Source organism: Kryptolebias marmoratus, linkage group LG10, assembly GCF_001649575.2.
Source record: "Kryptolebias marmoratus isolate JLee-2015 linkage group LG10, ASM164957v2, whole genome shotgun sequence".
Classification (NCBI taxonomy): domain Eukaryota; kingdom Metazoa; phylum Chordata; class Actinopteri; order Cyprinodontiformes; family Rivulidae; genus Kryptolebias; species Kryptolebias marmoratus.
In genome coordinates this window covers 1,580,133-1,599,221 of record NC_051439.1, presented here as the reverse complement: position 1 = coordinate 1,599,221, position 19,089 = coordinate 1,580,133, and the positions used below count along the sequence as shown (strand labels likewise).

At 39.0% G+C, this 19,089-nt stretch overlaps 1 protein-coding gene across 7 annotated transcripts in view; it reads left to right on the top strand.

Moving 5' to 3' along the window:
• The first annotated feature begins 956 nt into the window (after nt 1-956).
• dctn1b (dynactin 1b) overlaps nt 957-19,089 on the top strand; it is an 80,912-nt gene continuing 62,779 nt past the window's right edge. For 3 of the 7 annotated variants that reach the window (XM_037977675.1, XM_037977672.1, XM_037977674.1), the window contains exons 1-4: nt 957-1,332; nt 8,222-8,473; nt 16,026-16,101; nt 17,677-17,708. In XM_037977675.1, the coding sequence (XP_037833603.1) occupies nt 1,300-1,332; nt 8,222-8,473; nt 16,026-16,101; nt 17,677-17,708 (393 nt within the window). In that variant the 5' untranslated portion in view covers nt 957-1,299. Of the gene's footprint in view, nt 1,333-8,221; nt 8,474-10,404; nt 10,522-16,025; nt 16,102-17,676; nt 17,709-19,089 lie in introns of those variants that run through there. The other 4 variants (XM_037977676.1, XM_037977673.1, XM_037977678.1 and 1 more) reach the window with 3 other exon arrangements.

Genomic DNA, 19,089 nt, shown 5'->3' with positions numbered 1-19,089 from the left:
GAACACCTCACCAGGGAGGCGTCCAGGAGGCATCCTCACCAGATGCCCGAGCCACCTCAACTGGCTCCTCTCGACATGGAGGAGCAGCGGCTCTACTCTGAGTCCCTCCCGGATGACCGAGCTTCTCACCCTATCTCTAAGGGAGAGCCCAGACACCCTGTGGAGGAAACTCATTGTATTCGCGATCTCGTTCTTTCGGTCACTATCACACTGAATTTTATGTCAATAGCTGTAAAATTGACTGAGATATAGTCATTTTTGTATTTTCTAAGGTCACTTATCATTGTAGGCCATCTTGAATGGGTTGATTCCAAAAGTTAATCAGTTGTAGAAGTTCTAGATGCACATCTAAACATTACTTTCTGAGTTTTCAGAGAGTTTCATTAAAATCTGTCAAATGGTTCATGAGATATTTTAGGATATAGGAGGTAGGGGTTTGTCTTGTGATCGGAGGGTTGCTGGTTCGAGCCCCCGCTCCGGCTGTCTCAGCCGTTGTGTTCTTGGGCAAGACACTTCACCCGTCTTGCCTACTGGTGGTGGTCAGAGGGCTCGGTGACGCCGGTGTGATGGCAGCCTCACTTCTGTCAGCCCGCCCCAGGGCAGCTGTGGCTACAATGTAGCTTACTGCCATCAGTGGATGAATGTGTGGATGAATGGGTGAATGATTGTAGTGTAAAGTGCTTTGGGGTCCTTGGACTAGATAAAGCGCTATATAAGTGCAAGCCATTTAGTGCAAGCCATATTTTGCCAACAGACAGAAAGATGAACACATGCATACAGACATATGCAGAAATAGTCTTGAACTTTTGCATCATCCTAAGTCAGCATAAATAGGTCTATTTAATAGTCTATTTTGAGAAGCTCTTGAGAAGTGTGCTTGCAGGCTTTAGGACCCAGCACCTCTGGGCCTAAAGCACCCTCCCTCCTGCAGAAGCCAGAGCAGACACTAGCACAGTGCAGTGCTGCTGCTCAGCTGATGCACTTGCAGCTGACTTATTGTGGCTGCTTATTTCTTTGTTTTTCCTGTTTCGTTGCTCTGGTGTTTGATTCATCTGTCAGAGGGCTGGACCGGCACCCTCCACCACCTCAAAAACTTCCTGCTGTAACAGTAAACCTCCTGAGGACTCTGTCAGCTGCAGAGAGGAAGGGCGGGGGAATTTTGAGAGATGTGCTGAAGGATTGTGTGAGGACACAGAGAGGAATAGGAAGATGCTCAGCAACACTGAAGCCCCTCCACTTGCTGCCTGACCCCGCTTCTGTCTGGTCGATGCTCTCTATATAACAGCGGTTTGGGAAAACATGTTCCAGACTAGAAGGAACACACACACCCGGGTGAGTGTGTGTACATTCCCTGTTGTACAATGAAAAGCAGACTGTGTTGTTGAAGTTGGTCCTTAGCCGTGTTCTGTTGTTTCACTGTCTCATCTCCTCTTTTGCTGTCCGAGAGGAGCTTTTATTGCATTCCAGGTGTTCCTGTCTGAATCATCACCTCTTTGTTTGAATCAGATGTTCTGCCAGGCTCAACTTTGTTGTTGTGATGTCTAAACCTTTGTTTTTACAAGCATGCCTTTACTCATACAGCAGACACTAAACACATGATCCAGGAGCTACAGAAGACTTCCTGTCTGCCATCCATATCTGAGTCAGGCTGCTTCTCTGTCACTGAGAGAGAGGGATGACATCAGTCCTTATTCTTATACTTCAGCTGCATTCAGGCTTTAAAATAGTTGTTTTTGTTCCCTTGTGTCACAAAAAGTCATTTACCAAACCACATTTGTATTATTTACAGTTTAGCTCTTTAAATGTAGAGTCCTGGGTAAAAGACAGTACTTTGTAAAATCCTTTTCTGAAAATGGAAAACAATCTTAAGCTAACAATCATCAGCTTTTGCCAAAGCACTTTGAGTGTTACAAAGCAGCAGAATATATATATTTTTTATCACTTTTTAAATTTATTTTCTGATCTGTAGTCAGTGTTAGCTTAAGAGTGACACTAAATAATTGAACATACCCTACTCAAGTCCTCTGTTTCAAGCATGCGGCGAACAGGACAGGACAGCACTAAGTACTAGTACGAGACTGTGAACTGAATTAAACACACATTTCCGTAACAAAATATAAATAGACTATTGTTTTTTTTAAAGATGACACCTGGCTTTTTTTTTTTTTTTTATATTTTTTTATACAAAAGACAAAGGAGTTTTTACTATAATCCCCAGAGCATGTTATGTATGGGTTTAATCCTTTTATGTTGGGTAAAATAAATAGCTTACTGTATAAACTGAGGCCTTGGTTCACTTTGGCCCAAGGACAGCAGGAGGGTTAAGGTAGAATCTCACTTCTTAATAAGTTTTTCTATAGCAAATGCCAATCTTTAGAATTCAGGGCAGCCGATGGCTGATGTACAGCACCAGTTTTTTTTCCTTGGTCAACATGTATTTTTTATTTAACATAATATATCAAAAATTGCTTAAAGCTGAACTGAAATCATAACTCAAAAAAATTGACATTTCATTTGTGCTATTTAGTCAAACACATCCACAGAACATTGTAGGGACCAGTTTATCTGACCTAAAAGTTAAATAAACTGCTTTTAGCATTTTAGTCAATAACTTCTGAAGTAGGTGATTTGTGGGGCGGAGTTGCCGTCCTGGGTTTGTGATGTGCGCTGTGCACTGGCCGACCAAGAACGTCGCTACTGTGTAGTTCAGAGGTGGCCAATCCTGGTCCTCGTGGGCCACTATCCTGCATGTTTTCCTTGTTTCCCTGCTCCAACACACCTGATTCAGTGAAGTGAAATTTATTTATATAGCACTTTTTAGCAGCAAGGTGATCCAAAGTGCTTTACAATACAGAAACAACAACAGAATCTAATACAGCAGGTACAATCAAATACAGCAGGTACAATCAAATACAGCAGGTACATAATCAAATACAGCAGGTACATAATCAAATACAGAAACATCATAATATAGGATAGTCTAAATGAAATCCTGAAACTAAACATATCTAAACATGAGCTAAAACAGTCAAAATAGTAGCTAAAATAAACTAAATAAAATCATAATGAAGATAAGCTGAACTAAACAACAATTAGGCTAAGACAGTCAAAATAAGAGCTAAGATAAACTAAACTAAACTAAATGTACAGGAAGGCTAAATAAGCTAACATAAACTGAAACATGACAATGCTAAGCTACTAAGTACCAGAGGCCCACTAGACAGCCAACATAATAATTACTAAGATAAAAAAGCTAACATAAACTGCTAAACTAAAGGTACCAAGAGTCTAACTAACAGTACCAAGTCCCGCTAACAGCCATCATAATAATTACTAAGATAGTGAAGGAGGGAGCGGGATAACAGAGATGACTCAGAAACAGCTGAAAGTGTGCGTATGTGTGTGTGTAGAGGCGGTGGGACGCAGTGTGGTGCGTGTTATATGAGTGTGTGTGTTTGTAGAGAGGTCCATGAATCTTGTCACAGAGGCCATTGTCTTTGATAATGATGGAATGTTTATCAGCCAGCCCAGAGCAGATCCACAGATGTCCTTAGGCAGAGGGAGCAGAGCATCTTTTTTACATAAAATCCGGGGAGAAATTTTGAAGATAACTGACCAAGGTCAGCCTAGGGGAGCCAAATTCACAAACAGTAATTGTTTTGGTTCAGGCAGTTCAGGAGACAGAAAAGAAAACACGTCCATCTTCCACCAGGAGCAGAGAGAGAAAAAGTGTGGTTAAATTATCTCTTCGTGTTCTACAGAAGCCTGTTAATCACCCATTGTTTAAATCAGGTGTGTTGGAGCAGAGAAACAAGTAAAACATGCAGGATGGTGGTCCTCAAGGAACAGGATTGGCCACCCCTGGTCTAGTTGTTTACTAGTGGAAATGAAAGAAGTCAAGTCAGATTTATATATATATAGCACTTTTCAGCAACAAGGCGGTTCAAAGTGCTTTACAACATGAAAACACAAAAATAAAGAGTTATCATGAAAACACACAATAATATAAAAAGCTAAACTAAACTTATCTAAAACATGAGCTAAGATAATCTAAATGGAATAAATGAATTTTGAGAATTTTGAGATGGCCAGCCTTCCAAGGCCGACTCAGTGGAGACAGATTCAGTTATCAGAATTGTTTAGGTCAAAATTCATGTGGTCACTTTTACCGGGCCGAGTCAGTAACTTCTCTAAGGTCGATTCCATTTGGCCAGTGAGTTCCAAGTTCCACAGCTGGCCCGCGATTCACAAGAGTCACATCCAGTGTGCGCCTTTGTTCGCACAGCCACTGAGTCTGAGTGTTGACTGCTCAGCACATTCCTTCACATTGAGCAGGCAGCCCTGACATGGCCCGAACAGCTGCCTGCATCTTCCAAATTTCATGTTATGCCAGGAAACCACCAAGTCCAAAAAGCAAAAATCCTATTATCCAAAATTCAATTATGTACACATCTTCAATATCCTCGACCGACATTATAGATAAACACACAATCTTCCACTTCCCCCAGGAATCCATTGTGTCTCCAGCTGGAAATGTCCTGTCGGGACAAGAGGGCTCTCCTGTGCTCGGCCTTCTCGTCCAGAAAATTTGATCTATTGCGTTGAGAGACAAGCTGACCAGATTCATAAAAGTTTAATTTGGAAATTATGCAAAGACAGACTCCAAAGAAAGAAAGACAATCAAAAATAAGGACAGATTTTGGCGGGGGTGGGGATCTTGTTATCAGCATGTGACATTTGTTTAATCACACAAGGATTGTTTATATTTTTTCATCAATAACAAACTGCTCTGAATCACAAACTGATCTCAGGCTGTCGGCCTGTAAGCAGCTTATACCTTTTAATGACAGTGCACGTTCACAACATTACGTTTGAAGTAAAACTTCCTGTTTCTTGTTTCCTTCTCTGTTGAGAGGTGCTCCTCTCTATTTGCCTTTCTTTTAAAATTGAAAATAGTTAGAACTGCTGCTGGCAAAAGTCCTGTTTTTTTACGTCAAGTCAGCCTACTGCATTAACAAGGGTCTGAGCGGTGCTTCCTTTTGAAGTGACTGAACCAGAGTTATGATAGTAATCCCCACATTGGAGCTTATGGATCCAAATCTGTGGAAGGTTTTTTATCTTCCACAGAAGATAAAGTTTAAAAAATTAAATTCCAGTGGTGTTTTATGAAGGTGGGATGTGTTTCTTGCAGACACAGAGGCACCAGATACAGAGTACTGAGTTATGGGGAGACCTTGGAGCATTTATTTTGCCCAGCCATGCTTCTTCTTATACCTTACAGGCAGTAAAGCATGCTGTCAGCATTCATCCATTTTCAAAATAATAAAACATCACCAAAAAAATAAAAAATTAAATCTATTGTCTCTTTTAAAGCCAATACTACACAAGCATTTTTATATCTGCTCCTAAGCCACAAACAGCCATTTATGACATATAGCGCCATCTTCTTCAAACCAAACACGAAGCGTCCACATGGTAATTATATGAACAAAGAAACCACACTTTTCATTAAAAGTTTAGTGCGGTAACTAAAACATTTAGTTTGTAGTTATTTGCAAACTAAAATAAACAAACAAACAGAAATAGCTCGATGACTCGTTTTACTCATATTCATGTATATTTTACACTGGGCTCCTGGAGCTTTTGCTTATCTTACAGGCAGTAAAGCATATTGTGAGGAATATGGCAGCTTGCACGCAAAAAAACCCTCTGAACTACGGTGTCCCGGTAGGACAACGATATCAGAATTGCTGCACTTGTAGAGAATACAAAAAGCAACAGCACCCTCTTTTGGTACATTTAAGTCATTGCCTTACATAAACATTTAAACAACCCTTAGAACAACTTGTACACTTAAAAATGATATAAAGAAGAGCTTTCTCATTTAAAAAAAAAGGATTTTGGGCTACAGTAAGCTAGTTGTAACAGCTGCTGCTGCATGTTCATTTTGATTGATTAAGTATGCACAGGCATGGCTAATTTACAATTTTTAAACAGTGGCCAGTATTGACCAACTGGAATCGATCAGCTGAATAATCGGTCTCTCTCTAGTCTCACAAAGCTGTGAACAGTATTTTCAAGACATTTGTTTCTAAAATGTCTCAAAACCTTCTTGGGGGTTCTCAATTTCCCTGCCTGCATTGCAGAGGCTTGCAGTCTTGTCACTTAAGTTTTGAACATGTTCAACAAATTTGTGTGACAGATTTTCTCTCAAAGTAGTCACAGAGTCATTGCAGCTGTCTCAAACCCTTCATGATTTTGTTGCGGTCATCTCTAAGCCTGTCTCAAGAGGGCTAGAGGTGTATTTTGACTTCTGCACAGGAGCTATCCCATGAGAGAAAATATGTCCAAGTCTGTATAAAAACGGCAAATGACATCAACAAATTCATAAACACAACTACAAATGAAAAACCACAATGACATCCTAAAAAGCACAACAACATTAAGCTACCGGAAGAGGCAGGTACCAGTGGGGAACATGAGACAGCGCTGATTGGACGATGGTATGTTTGGTTTTTGAACCTGAAAGCATGTCCAGTATCTCCTCGTATGTATGTCCTGATTCAAAATATTCCTGGATAGCAGCAGCTATGTTTGGGTCACCGATAACATTCATGTTTTCAAAAACACGCTACAGGCAGAATAACTCAGTTTAAAAGCAAAACGGTGCTGTCATCCAATCATTGATATCTTATGTATCCCACTGGTACCTACCTCTTCCAGTAGGTTAATGTAATAATTGTGTTTTGAAGATTTTGAAAAACACAACAACCTTAATCTACTGGAAGAGGTAGGTACCAGTGGGAACAATGAGACATTGCTGATTGGACAACAGCATGTTTGGTTTTTGAACCTGAAGTTTCATGATCAGTCCTGAGCATGTCCAGTATCATCTTGTATGTATGTCCTGAAACAAAAATATTCTTGGATAGCGGCAGCTACAGCTACATTTGGGTTACCGGTAACATTTCAAAATCACGCTACAGGCAGAATAACTACCGCCAAACTGTGCCGCTGTCCAATCAGCAATATCTCATGTTTCCCACTGGTACTTACCTTCTCTGGTTTGTTAATGTAATTGTGTTTTTTAATTTAGGTACATACAAATGCTAGGAAATAAAAGCTGACATTCTGAACTTGTCTCATGCTCATCTTTTGATCATCTTTTGATCTTAAACCCAAATGTCTTCAGTGTACAACAAAAACAAAAGAATTTGCGTTGCTGTTCCAATACTTTTGGAGGGAACTGTATCTCTGACATAAAGCACTGTAGAAATGTGAATTTTTACATTAATGAGAACCAATCTCTCCTTTCACTCATAGATTTATGCCTTATAGGTTTTGCACAGCGACTGTTTGTTTGTCATGTACTTCTGAGAGCTCCTCCCTTATTTTGACACATAGAACAGCAGCTTGCACCCCCACGCACACAAATACAATGCATACAAACACAAACAGCAGGAACATTGAGCATTCTGACTGGAAAAGAAAAATATGAAATAAAATAAAATAAAATTAACATGTCAACTTGTTAGCAAAATATCTCCTGATACACTAGACACATTTTAATGAAACTTCTTTTTCATCTTTTAAAACACAAATTTGGCTATAATTTTCTTTTTTAAAGATACTGAGCTGAATATTTATGATAGTAGCTGTCAGTGGTCTTTAAAAATGTGCTGTAAACTACTGATGAAAATGTCTGTTAGCAGAGTATCTCATGGACCTCAGAACATAAGTAATCAGTGGATGCACGTCTTCAGCTCATTAACTTTTAGAGTAATCCTGACACAAAATGGCTGCCACAGCTGACCAATAAAACACAAAAATGACCATAAGTCAGTCATTTCTATAGACATTTAGCTATAATCTGCTGTGATGTTACCTGTCAGCTTTACCTAAGACATTGTGATGGCTAAAACATTTTTCAGTTTTTTTGGTTGAAATGTTCTTTAAAACTGTTGGAAGGAAAGTCTGTTAGCAAAGTATCTCATAAATCCTTGAACAGATTTTACTGAAACTTCCAGAAAGGAACCATTATATGCATGCTTATAGCTGATTTACTTATGGAGTCATTATGATGAAGAAACAAAATCACGCACCAAGTGGCAGGTTCCTTCAAAGAAACTTATGCTCATAAAACTCATAAAATACAATCTTTTCCAGTATGTTGAATTTTGATGGTTTGTCTGTTTTTAATTTTTTTTTCTGTTCCCCCCAGACCACCAGCAGTGGCAGCAGCAGGATGAGCTCAGATGGGGGTGGACGGCCTATCAAAGTGGGCTCCCTGGTGGAGGTGATAGGGAAGGAGCAGTGTGGCACAGTGGCCTACATCGGCACCACACTCTTTGCTTCTGGGAAATGGGTGGGAGTCATCCTGAACGAGCCCAAGGGCAAGAATGATGGCACGGTACAGGGCAAGCGCTACTTCACCTGCGAAGAGAATCATGGGATTTTTGTGAGGCAGTCACAGGTAACTGTCTGCAGGATTCTACCTAAAGCTCTCAAATGGGCTGAAAATGCACCATTAAAAATTCCAGTAGTTTGAGACCCACCCTTGCCATAGGTGATCTTATTTTAATGTTTGAGATTTAGCTTTTTTTTTTATTTGCTTCCTTATTCAATTCAATGCAGTTTATTTATGTAGTGTCAAATCACAACAAAAGTCATCTCAGGGTGCTGTACATAAACATCTTCTGCCTTTTTCAGCAATTTGTTTCCTTATTAAAATACACTGGAATTCTGTAAAAACTGTTAATTTCTTACTGCTATTTAAACGCTAACTACTTAAGCATACTTCCACCTAGAAACACCATTCAAAGTTTAAACAAAACATAAGACATTCAGCTATTATTAAATGATTCAGCTTTTTGATATCTTGTACAGTTTTATTATTATCTCAGTTTAAAGTAGGTGACAATTTTGGTCTGACTCATCTGTCATGCTACATTGCTGTGTTAACAGAATTTAGAATGTTCAGGTATGACATCACGCAGAGCCTGTTTGGCTTTCTGTGTTTGTATTTTCAGCTCTTGTTCAACATAAAGGCTTTGTTCAGATATTTCAAGTTTTTTTTCTACAGTTTTAGGATTTTTTTCTGCTGGTCTGAAGGTTTGTTGCTTATAAGCATTCACACTATTGTTTTCCTGTTTCTCTTTATTATCTTTTGTCACGGAGCCCTGTTCAACTCTTTTAAATTCTGCTTTTTGCTTTCTTTTTCAGGATTTTTATGTTGACTTTACTTCTGCATTTTGTGCAATTCTAATACTAATTCAACCCAACTAATTTCTAATTCTGTCCTGCTTTTTGCTACTTATAACCTTCTAATGCTAATTCTGCCCTGCTAAGGCTACTTCAGCCCTGGTTTCACCTATTTCAACATATTAATTTCTAATTCAGCCATGCTTTTTGCTAATTCTACCCTGCTAATGCTAATTCTGCTAATTTCGGCTGTTTTGTGTTCCCTAAAGTATCTATCAGCTTCCACTCAGTCATTTGTGGACATATTGAGCTGTAATTTGGTGTGGTAGTAGAAGGCCAAACTTCACAGCTAAAACCTTCATGGGTCAGAGATCAATGCGAGATTTCAAAGTCACAACGTCAAAGGTCGAGGTCACATGTGAAAGAAGGGTCTGACTATGACATTGCGTAACGTAGGAAGGTCAGACTTCACAGCTAGACTCCTGATAGGTCAAGGAATAGCCCTTTAGAGTTCAAGGTCAAAGGTTAAGGTTGTTAACCTCCTCTAGGCTGAAGTATGTTCTCGCGTGTTTTGGGGAGAGTTGTGTTTTGTGTTTTTGTCAGTCGGATGGTGTATGTAACGTGAAATAGCTGCTGAATAAACCTCTCGGAAAACTATAAACATCATGTTGTTGGCGTTTACATGGTAGCAGAGGATGGTTACTAATTATAGCGTACCGCCGAAGTTTGATGAAACCAGACCATACGAGTGCTGGAAAAATGAGGTTAGCATTTGGACATGTGCTATGGATTTGAATAAGACGAAACAGGCACTTGCTGTGGCGCTAGGGCTAGAAAGGAGAGCTAGAGAGATTGCATTGGAGATACCCGCAGACTATCTGAACAAAGATGACAATATGACAACTTTGTCTGCAAAATTGGATGCATTTTTTTTAAGACAAGAAAAAGACAGAGCTTATGAAGCATACTCCTATTTGGACTCAATATTCAAAGACAGTACTATGTCCATGGCAGACTTCATCATAGATTTTGAGCAACGTTACAATCGTATGAAGTACAACATGGCGCTACCTGACGCTGTGCTAGCGTTTAAACTCCTGGATGCGGCTTGTCTCATAGAGCAAAGCAGGCAGCTTGCCCTCACAGCAGATTTGACATTTGCCTCCATGAAGTTGGGACTAAAGCAGATTTTTTTGGGAAAAACCATCAGAGCAAGAAATGGCACCAAGACTCAAGAGGCTGTTTTTTTTTTTTTTTTTTCGGAGCAAAGATCACCATTCAAGTTTAGAGGAGCAAATCCGAATCCACTCGACAAATATGGTAAGCAAACAAAATGTGCAATTTGTCAGAGCATGTACCATTGGGCCAAAGACTATCCGCATAGGAAAAATGAAGTAAGGTTGACGCAAGATGGAAATATGGAAGAATGTAACATCATTTTGTTTACAAAGATAGAGACAGACTCCGAGATCTTCCTAACTGAATCAGCTATCATTGATACCACTTGCACCTGTATTGTTTGTGGTGTTTGTTTGTCTGGATAGTTACATAAAAGACCTAAGCCAAAGCAAAATTGACAAACTACTGCAAACAGTAGCCCAAGCCTGCCGTTGGTTTGCCTCTGGCCTCAGAGTACAATGAAACGGTGGCATTGGATCTACACGAGTTAGAATCTGTCATCTAGTATCGGCACATCATCAACCATTTTTCATGGTTCAGTGCTGGAAACATTATGAGGACCAAGAAACCCTCTGAGATCGTCAACTCCTTCATTCACTGATGGATAAGTGCCCATGATGCACCCAAACGGATCCACACTAACTACGGTGGAGAGTTCAACAATGACAAAATTAGAGACATGGCAGAAAACATTGAGACAAAAACTACAGCGGGTTACAGTCCCTGGAGAAACAGACTGTTGGAAAGACACAACATGACACTGATTGAGATCCTTCTAAAGGAAAACAGGTGTGGTTGGCAAACTGCTCTAGACTGGGCCCTTATGGCCAAAAACAGTATGATCAATGTGCATGGTTATAGTCCCCCCCAGCTTGTGTTTGGTCACAGTTCTAATCTTCCTTCTGTTTTGGTTGATAAACCTCCTGCTCTAGAGGACACTCCTATGAGTACTAGAGTAGGACAGTATCTAACAAAAACCTTCGCAGAGGTGGAATGCTCAAACAGAATAAGAAGAGCATTGCACAGGCAGCTAAGAGCTACAGATGAAAAGTATGAGATGGGAGACAAAGTGTACTATAAGAGAGCCAATAGTACAAAGTGGAAGGGCCCTGGTGTAGTTATTAGTCAGGGTGGACTTGTAGTTTTTGAGACATGGTGGGATTCTTGTCTGAGTACATCAGTCTATGCCAAACAAAGTAAATGTACAGGCTGAAAAAATAGTCCTGTCTGGACTAAAGAGGACAAAAATGTCACTCAAACCAAAACAGAGAATGAGGTAATTAATACTCAGTCCCACAAAGGTAAAACTGAAAACAGTTACTTTTACTAACAGATATGATTGTACTAAGCACACTGCCAGAGTTTTAGGCAAAGCAGGAAAAGCCAAGGGACAATACAAAAACTGGTACAATGTACAGAGTCTTGAACCTGATGGCAGTGAAGGACAAAAACAAGTGTTAGACATGTCACAGGTTGATGTTCTTCACACTGAATCTGACAACGCAGAGGCTGATGTACTCATTGCTAAAAACATTTCTTTTGATGCTGCTAAACAACAAAAGATTGAGAATTGGAAAAATAATAATTCTATAAAGAGGTCATGGACAAAGGTCAAAAATGTATTCCGACTAGATGGGTCTGTATGTTAAAAGAAACCTCAGAAGATATCATTCCCAAAGCCTGCCTTGTGGTGAGAGGTTTTGAAGAAGTCAATACTCATGAGTTAGGGTTAGGGTTAGTTGCATCAGAGTCACTCAGGCTGCTGTTAGCAGTGATCTGTCAAAAGAGATGTAAAGTTCATTCTATGGATATTAAATCTGCTTTTCTGCAGGGTACAGAACTCTCAAGAGACATTTTCATTTGCACCTTCAAAGTTTCTTCAGGGACTTTCTAGTTTTAGTGATATTACGCAAGTGGAAGGAAACAATCCTAGTAACATGTTTCATACGGGGGTTAAAAGACATATCCTGATCAAAAATAACACCAAGGTTCTTTGCATAGAACTGGAGGTTAAATTAATGCCATCCAGAGTAAGTGAAAGAGTACATAGTTTATTCCTAAAATGCTCAGGTCCAAAAACCATAATCTGTCTTGTCTGAGTTTAAAAACAGAAAATTAAGAGTCATCAAGGTTTTCTCTTTAAGACATGCTTATAATCTAAGTAACTGACTGGATTTATCGAGTTTCATGGATAAATATAACTATCATCAGCATAACAATGAAAATTTATCCCATTCTGTCTAATAACCTTACTCAGTGGAAGCATATAAAAAGGAAAGAGTATTATTCCAAGCACTGAGCTCTGAGGCACTCCACGACAAACTTTGGTGTATCAAAAAAGATTTATTATTACCTTTACAAACTGGAATCTATCAAATAAAGATGATTTAAACCATCTTAATATCACGTTCAAGCCTCTGTAATAGAATAGTGTGACCAACTGTATCAGTTGCAACACTGAGATCTAACAGGACAAGTATGGACACAAGTCCACTGTCTGGGGCCAGGAGAATATCATTAGTAACTTTCACCAATACTGTTCCTGTGCTATGATGAGCTCCAAACCCTTGCTGAAACTCCTCAAACAGATTATTTCTCAGTCCCTCCAGGATTTCGCGATTGTTGCGGCCTAAGATGCCTGATTTTGCGGGGCATTTTCCAAAAAGTTGCGATGAAAAGTTGCAATTTTTTTTTTTACTAAAATCAATAAAAAACCATAACTTTTAATATATAAACCAAAAATGCAGCTTCCCCCCACTCTCCTGCAGCTGGGTAGGAAACTGGTTTGCGACCGCAGTGAAGTCAGTTTTAAGTTGGATATTGCTGTCCCTAAGTGAACCACCGTGCGTGAGAGAAGGGGCCAGCAGAGAACGGCTGGCCGACATTGGCATTCCTGTTTCGGGTCAGCCGTGAGCTAGACGCCACTAACTCCGCGGAGCGCGAATATCCAACATCCAACTTCAAACTAACTTCACTGCGGTGTTTTGCGCGGTCCTTTGCTGAAATCTTTGTGGGCAAATGTGAAGCATTAGCGCACATTTTGGCTTCGGTCGCTGCTCCTGTACGCTCCCGGCATTCTGATGTTAACAGGATGTGACGTCACATCTCTTCTTCGTGAGTTATTTGGGGTTAAAGTTGCGGGAAAGTTGCGGTGTTTTGGACAACGTTGCAAAAAGTTGCGATTTTGCGGGGTTTGCTTGATTTTGCGTTAATAGTTGCGATCGCAACATCACAAAATCCTGGAGGGTCTGATTTCTATCCAGATGTTTACACAATTGATTTGCAATTGATTTGCAACTTTTTTTCAACCAATTTTCTCCCTCTAGTTGAAGTAATTTCCTTTATAAAGAATCTCATGAAGTTATCACTACTTAGAGTTATAGGGATACATGGCTCAACAGAGACTTTTCATTAATCTAGCTACAGCACTAAACAGAAACTTGGGGTTGTTCTTGTTGTACAGTTCTAGCTTTACGAAGGGCTTTCTTGTATGTTAGCAGGCTATCTCTCCAGGTTAAATAGAATTCTTCCATGTTAGTGGAGCGCCATTTTCTTTCCAACTTTCTAGATGTCTATTTAAAAGTACGTAAATGGGAGTCATTATTCTACTGTAGAGTTACTAAAGCTGATGTCAGTACACTGCATGCAAAAAATTCAAAAATTTGAAATAATTTTCTTTTCTGTTTTCCTTCACAACCAAAGTTGACATGTAAAATGTACAAAAAAACAACAACAAATGTTTAAACTAAACCACAAAAAATTGTACCATTTTCAGGGGAAAAAAAGATTATTTTGAATTTGATGACAGCAACACAATTCAAAAAAGACAGGTCAAGGCCATGTTTACCATCAAGGAACAGAGGCGATCAGTTGATTTAGTCTATGAAGGGCTATTTCATGACACATCAAATGTTTTCAATTGGTGAGTGGTCTGGACTGCAGGCAGGCCATTTCAGCACCTGGACTCTTCTGCTACAAAGCCATGCTGTTGTTATGGATGCAGAATGCGGTTAAATATCTGTGATAAATGAGCTTTGGCTCAGAGAAGATGGCAGAATTTCAAATAATGCTTCTTTTTTCCATGATACAGCTTAAACCTGTATTTGTGTATGGCACAACAAGCTGTGTTTACAGACAATTATTTGTGGAAGTGTTCCTGATCCCATGCAGTGACGTCCAAAACAGAATCAGACATGTTTTTAATGCAGTGTGATCTGTTGGGCCAAAGATCATGGGTATCCAAGATGGATTTTTAGCCTTGTTCTTTTCAACACAGAGATTTCTTCAGTTTTTTTTTTTCTTTTGATAATGTTATGGTGATAGTATATTCAAAGTCTTCCTAATTTTCTATCTAGAAACAATGTTGAGAAATTATTCACTATTTTTAGATGCAGGTTTTAGCAGACAGGTAAACTTTTGCCCATTCTTACTTCTGAGAGATTCAACCTTTCTAAAATGCTCTTTTAATACCCAATCCTCTTACAGACCTGTTGCCAATTAACTTATTTAGTTGCAAAATGCTCCTCCAGCTGTTTTTACATTTGTACTACTTACTTACTTATAGTCTTTTGTTGCTTGCGTTTTAACTTTTTTGAGATGTGTTTTTGTCATAAAATTCAACTTTACATTTTTTTTCCTAAAAATTGGACAGTTTTTTAGTTGAAACATTTGATATGTTTACTCTATTACATTGTGAATAAAATTTTGATTTTGGAGATTTTGAAATCATTGTGTTCTGTTTTCAGTTACATTTTCACAACATCCCAACCTTTTTAGAGTTGCTGGTATTTTTTAACATCTTACCCAAAAATGTTGCTACATTATTTTTATTAAAAGATTAGAATTTAATTTAATCTAGAGAACTAGACGGATTTCAATAAAACTATTAAAGCCCTAGCATTCCTTGAAGGAATGCATATCGCCTGCCACCTTTCATGCCGAAGTTTTAAACTAAAATCATATTATTGTGAGAGGGAGCAAAGTTAAAGCTGTTTTTTGTTGAACTGTATAATGATTTATGCACAGTGGCATGCAAGATCTTGTGAGATGTGTTTATCAGGTTTCGGGCAAGGATGAACCCCAGGATGCAGGCTGACATGAGGGGCTTCAAAAAACGAGTTTTTATTAACAAAACTAAGAAAAACAAAAGCTGTCATAACAGCAAAACTTGTAGACAACTGGGCATAAGGAAGGCATAAAGCCATGCAAAGCTCCCTGAGGATGAAATAAGAAGCTGAGCTGCTGACATCTGATAAATAATAAGGATGAAAAAATTAAGTAGTCTAAATATCGTTAATCAGTAAATTGAAACTGGTGCTCCGTTTTAATGAGACCTTAAAATTGTACCAAAATAAGTTTCACTCTTATTTTCCTCTAGCTACATGTGTTATTTATCCTCTTGAAATTGACTGATGACTGGCTGGACCCAACCATCACTGACATGTATTTTTAAATGTTGCTTTGGTGAAGGAGAAATTGCAACTCACTTTGGATGTACTATAATTAAGTGAACATGGTTTCATTTTTGTTTTGGTTTATCTTTTAAGTATCACTGCCAGCTTTGCAGTTAAATCAAAGGGCTGGTGATAGAAACGTGGTATGGCAGACATGTCTGACATGTCCTGCTTTATTTCTCTTTGTCTTAGATCCACTTGGTTGACAATGGAGCCGACACATCTCCAGAGACACCGGAACCTGTTACTGGAAAGGTCCCAAAACGAGGTAAGGACACAATGATTTGAGCGCCAGCTGAAGCCCTACGCTGTATTCTACTTTAACCGTAAAAAAAAAGTGATGTGACACAAACAAAATGTAACATTTTAACATGTTTAACACTGAGAACAAAACTGAGCATAAAAATCAGGGTTAGGTGAATTAATCTCATTCATTTTCATTTTCATTTATTTAATTAGAATTAAACCCATTGAAGTCAAAATCAAATTTGCTAGGAGGACTTGGCCATTAGGTCTTCAATCTGGGCCCCCTTTTTGTGCTTTTGGATTATCAAACTGCAGTAACATACATTGTGCTCCTAAATTCAGGGTTTTATGTTAGCTTCATGATGAGTTGCAGAGCTTTCACCACAAAGATAATGAAATTTTTTGTCAATTTGCCAATGGTTTACAATGTGGTGGTCTTTAATCTGCCAGTGTTTAGGTATCATTAAACAAAACAGCAATCCTTCATTTATCAGCCACTTGAGGTCATGGTGGTAAGCTTTATAAAATATCCAGTGAACAATCTGCTCCATCCTGATGGATTGAGGCACTGAGTGTGTCTGTGCGCACTGCTGGATGAGTACAGCCAATGTTCTGTAAATGTCAAGACCTTAATCTGTTGACACAAAACATCTTATCAGAGTCAACAAAAGGATGTTTGCTTTTTACACAACTGTAAAGTCATCTTTAAACTTTTTCCAGGACACAGAATCCTTAGTAACTTTGAATGAATGCTGTGAAACTGAATTTATATTTTAGTAAACAAAAACATTTTAATTTATTACTATTTGACAGATCAGTCTGCCACAGTGTGCCTAAAGGAGCTGATCTGAAGATTGAAAGCTATTAAAACTGTTTGATCAGAAACTCCGATCAGGTTTAAGCAAAGCTAACAATTCATTTTCTGAATTCTGGTGTCAAAATTAAAAAAAAAAACATCTTTGCTTGTTCTATCCACATTTTGTCATAAATTTATTTTGTATGCTGAAGGATGGAGCTTGACTGTTGCTAAGGTTACTTGTTGCTGCTGTATTAATTAGATAGTGATTGTTTCTGCTTTATAGCAGAAAGCCAAAGTGTGAGGATTCCGGTTTTGGTTCCAGTTCGGGTTTTGGTTGTTTCCTTTTGGTTTCTCGTGGTTCGGTTTTGGCACACCTGTCTTTGATTTTCGTGATTATGTTTGTTTTGTATTTAAGGGCACTTCTGTTTCAGTTTGTTGTCGGGTCCTCGTCTTATCATGTGTCTACGTTTTTGGAGTCTAAGTAAGTGCCTACGTTTTGCCAATTAAAGAGATTTTTACCTTACCTGGTGCTCTCTGGTCCTCATCTTCCCTTGGAACCTTGACACAAAGTGTCCCTCATTTTTGGTATCCGTAAACCACAGTCTTTAGGTAAAGTTGATGGACATCTGTTTGGTAAAAATGAGGCTAAGATGCCTGGCAACAAAATGTTTCTCCAGATTATAACGGTGTTGCAAGAAAGAAAACCTTGAAACAAAATGTGACAAAGTTTTAAGTTGGTAAGAGTTCTGTTATGACAAGTTTGTAAAAGTGACCAGATTTTTATTTTTATCTCCTCAGAGACCCTGGAGACAACCAAGCCAGCCAAACTGGTGAGTCAGATGAAATGCATGATGGTAAAGTTTCTTTGAGGAAACCTGGAGCAGATCAGGGAACAAGCATTCAGAAAAAAAAGATCATATCAGACTTACACATGGTTGCAAACAAACACAGAGTTTCTCACATGTGTACACAAAATAAACTTAATACTGTATACCAGTGGCGGCTGGTGGAGTTTTCTCCAGGGGGGCTATAAGTCCAAAATAGACATATACCAAAACATATACTAAGGTATCACAGCCGCCACTGTACTGTATGAAGATAATTAGAAATACTGTTTCTGATTCAGTATTAAAACTTGAAGAATTTCATTTTCTGCAAAGTTCAGTGCAGATGTACGGAAGCGCATTGCTATCACGCAGGAAAAAAACATTTGAACGCTATCATGTTATAACGTGATACGTATCTTGTTAAAACGTGATAATTTTATGTCCAGGAAGTGGCAGTATTATGCTAGGCTAGTACAGTGGCTAACAGGAATTGGTCAGGTTTCCTTTCATGCAGGGCTCTCAAGTCTCACACATTGACCGTGTGACACACGCATTTGGTGAAGTGCACACGCTCACACGCCACACTTTGTATTTCTCACGCTAAGAAAACACACGCACATGGCCTTTTTGTCACTTTAACGCTATATTTAGCGAGTTTTCAGATCCCTCTGGCATTTTTTTAAAGTGACTAGCGACAAATCTAGTGACTTTGGCGGCTAAATGTGAGAAAGCACTCATTCTGCAGCGTACCGTAAGCCCCGCCCACTTCCCCAAGCACTGACAGCTGTCAATCTCACAGCAGAGAGGAGACCCGCTCCACTCTGTGTCCACAGTGGCACTCCCGTGTGCCTCCTCCAGCACGCGCGCAAGCGCGATTGTTTTCGTGTGAGTCGTGTTGTCATCTGATGACAGAGAGCTAAAGATGGAGAGGCAGAAAGATAAAGATGTAGACATGAAAGAAAGCTTTTCAGAGTGGTTGAAAGACAGCAGGAAGTTCTGTCTGAGCTTTAAGAGGAGGCCTGGAAATGTTCAGGTTAGCTAAAGCTACTAATAAATAACAAGTTACAGCTGTTTACTGATCAGTATTTACAATATAACAATAAATATAATTTTCATGATTAGTTACTTATTTACAGTCATATGTTAAGTCATATGTTGAGTATAACTTACATGATTAATATTATTCACCGTTCTGTTTAGGATCCTGGTCAGAGTAGCATACTATTATTGGTTTTAACCACAGAGCAAAGCAGCATCCGTATCCGTGGAGACCAAACATGAAGGGAAACATGACCAATTCCTGTTAGCCACTGTACTAGCCTAGCATAATACCGCCACTTCCTGGACATAAAATTATCACGTTTTAACAACATACTATCACGTT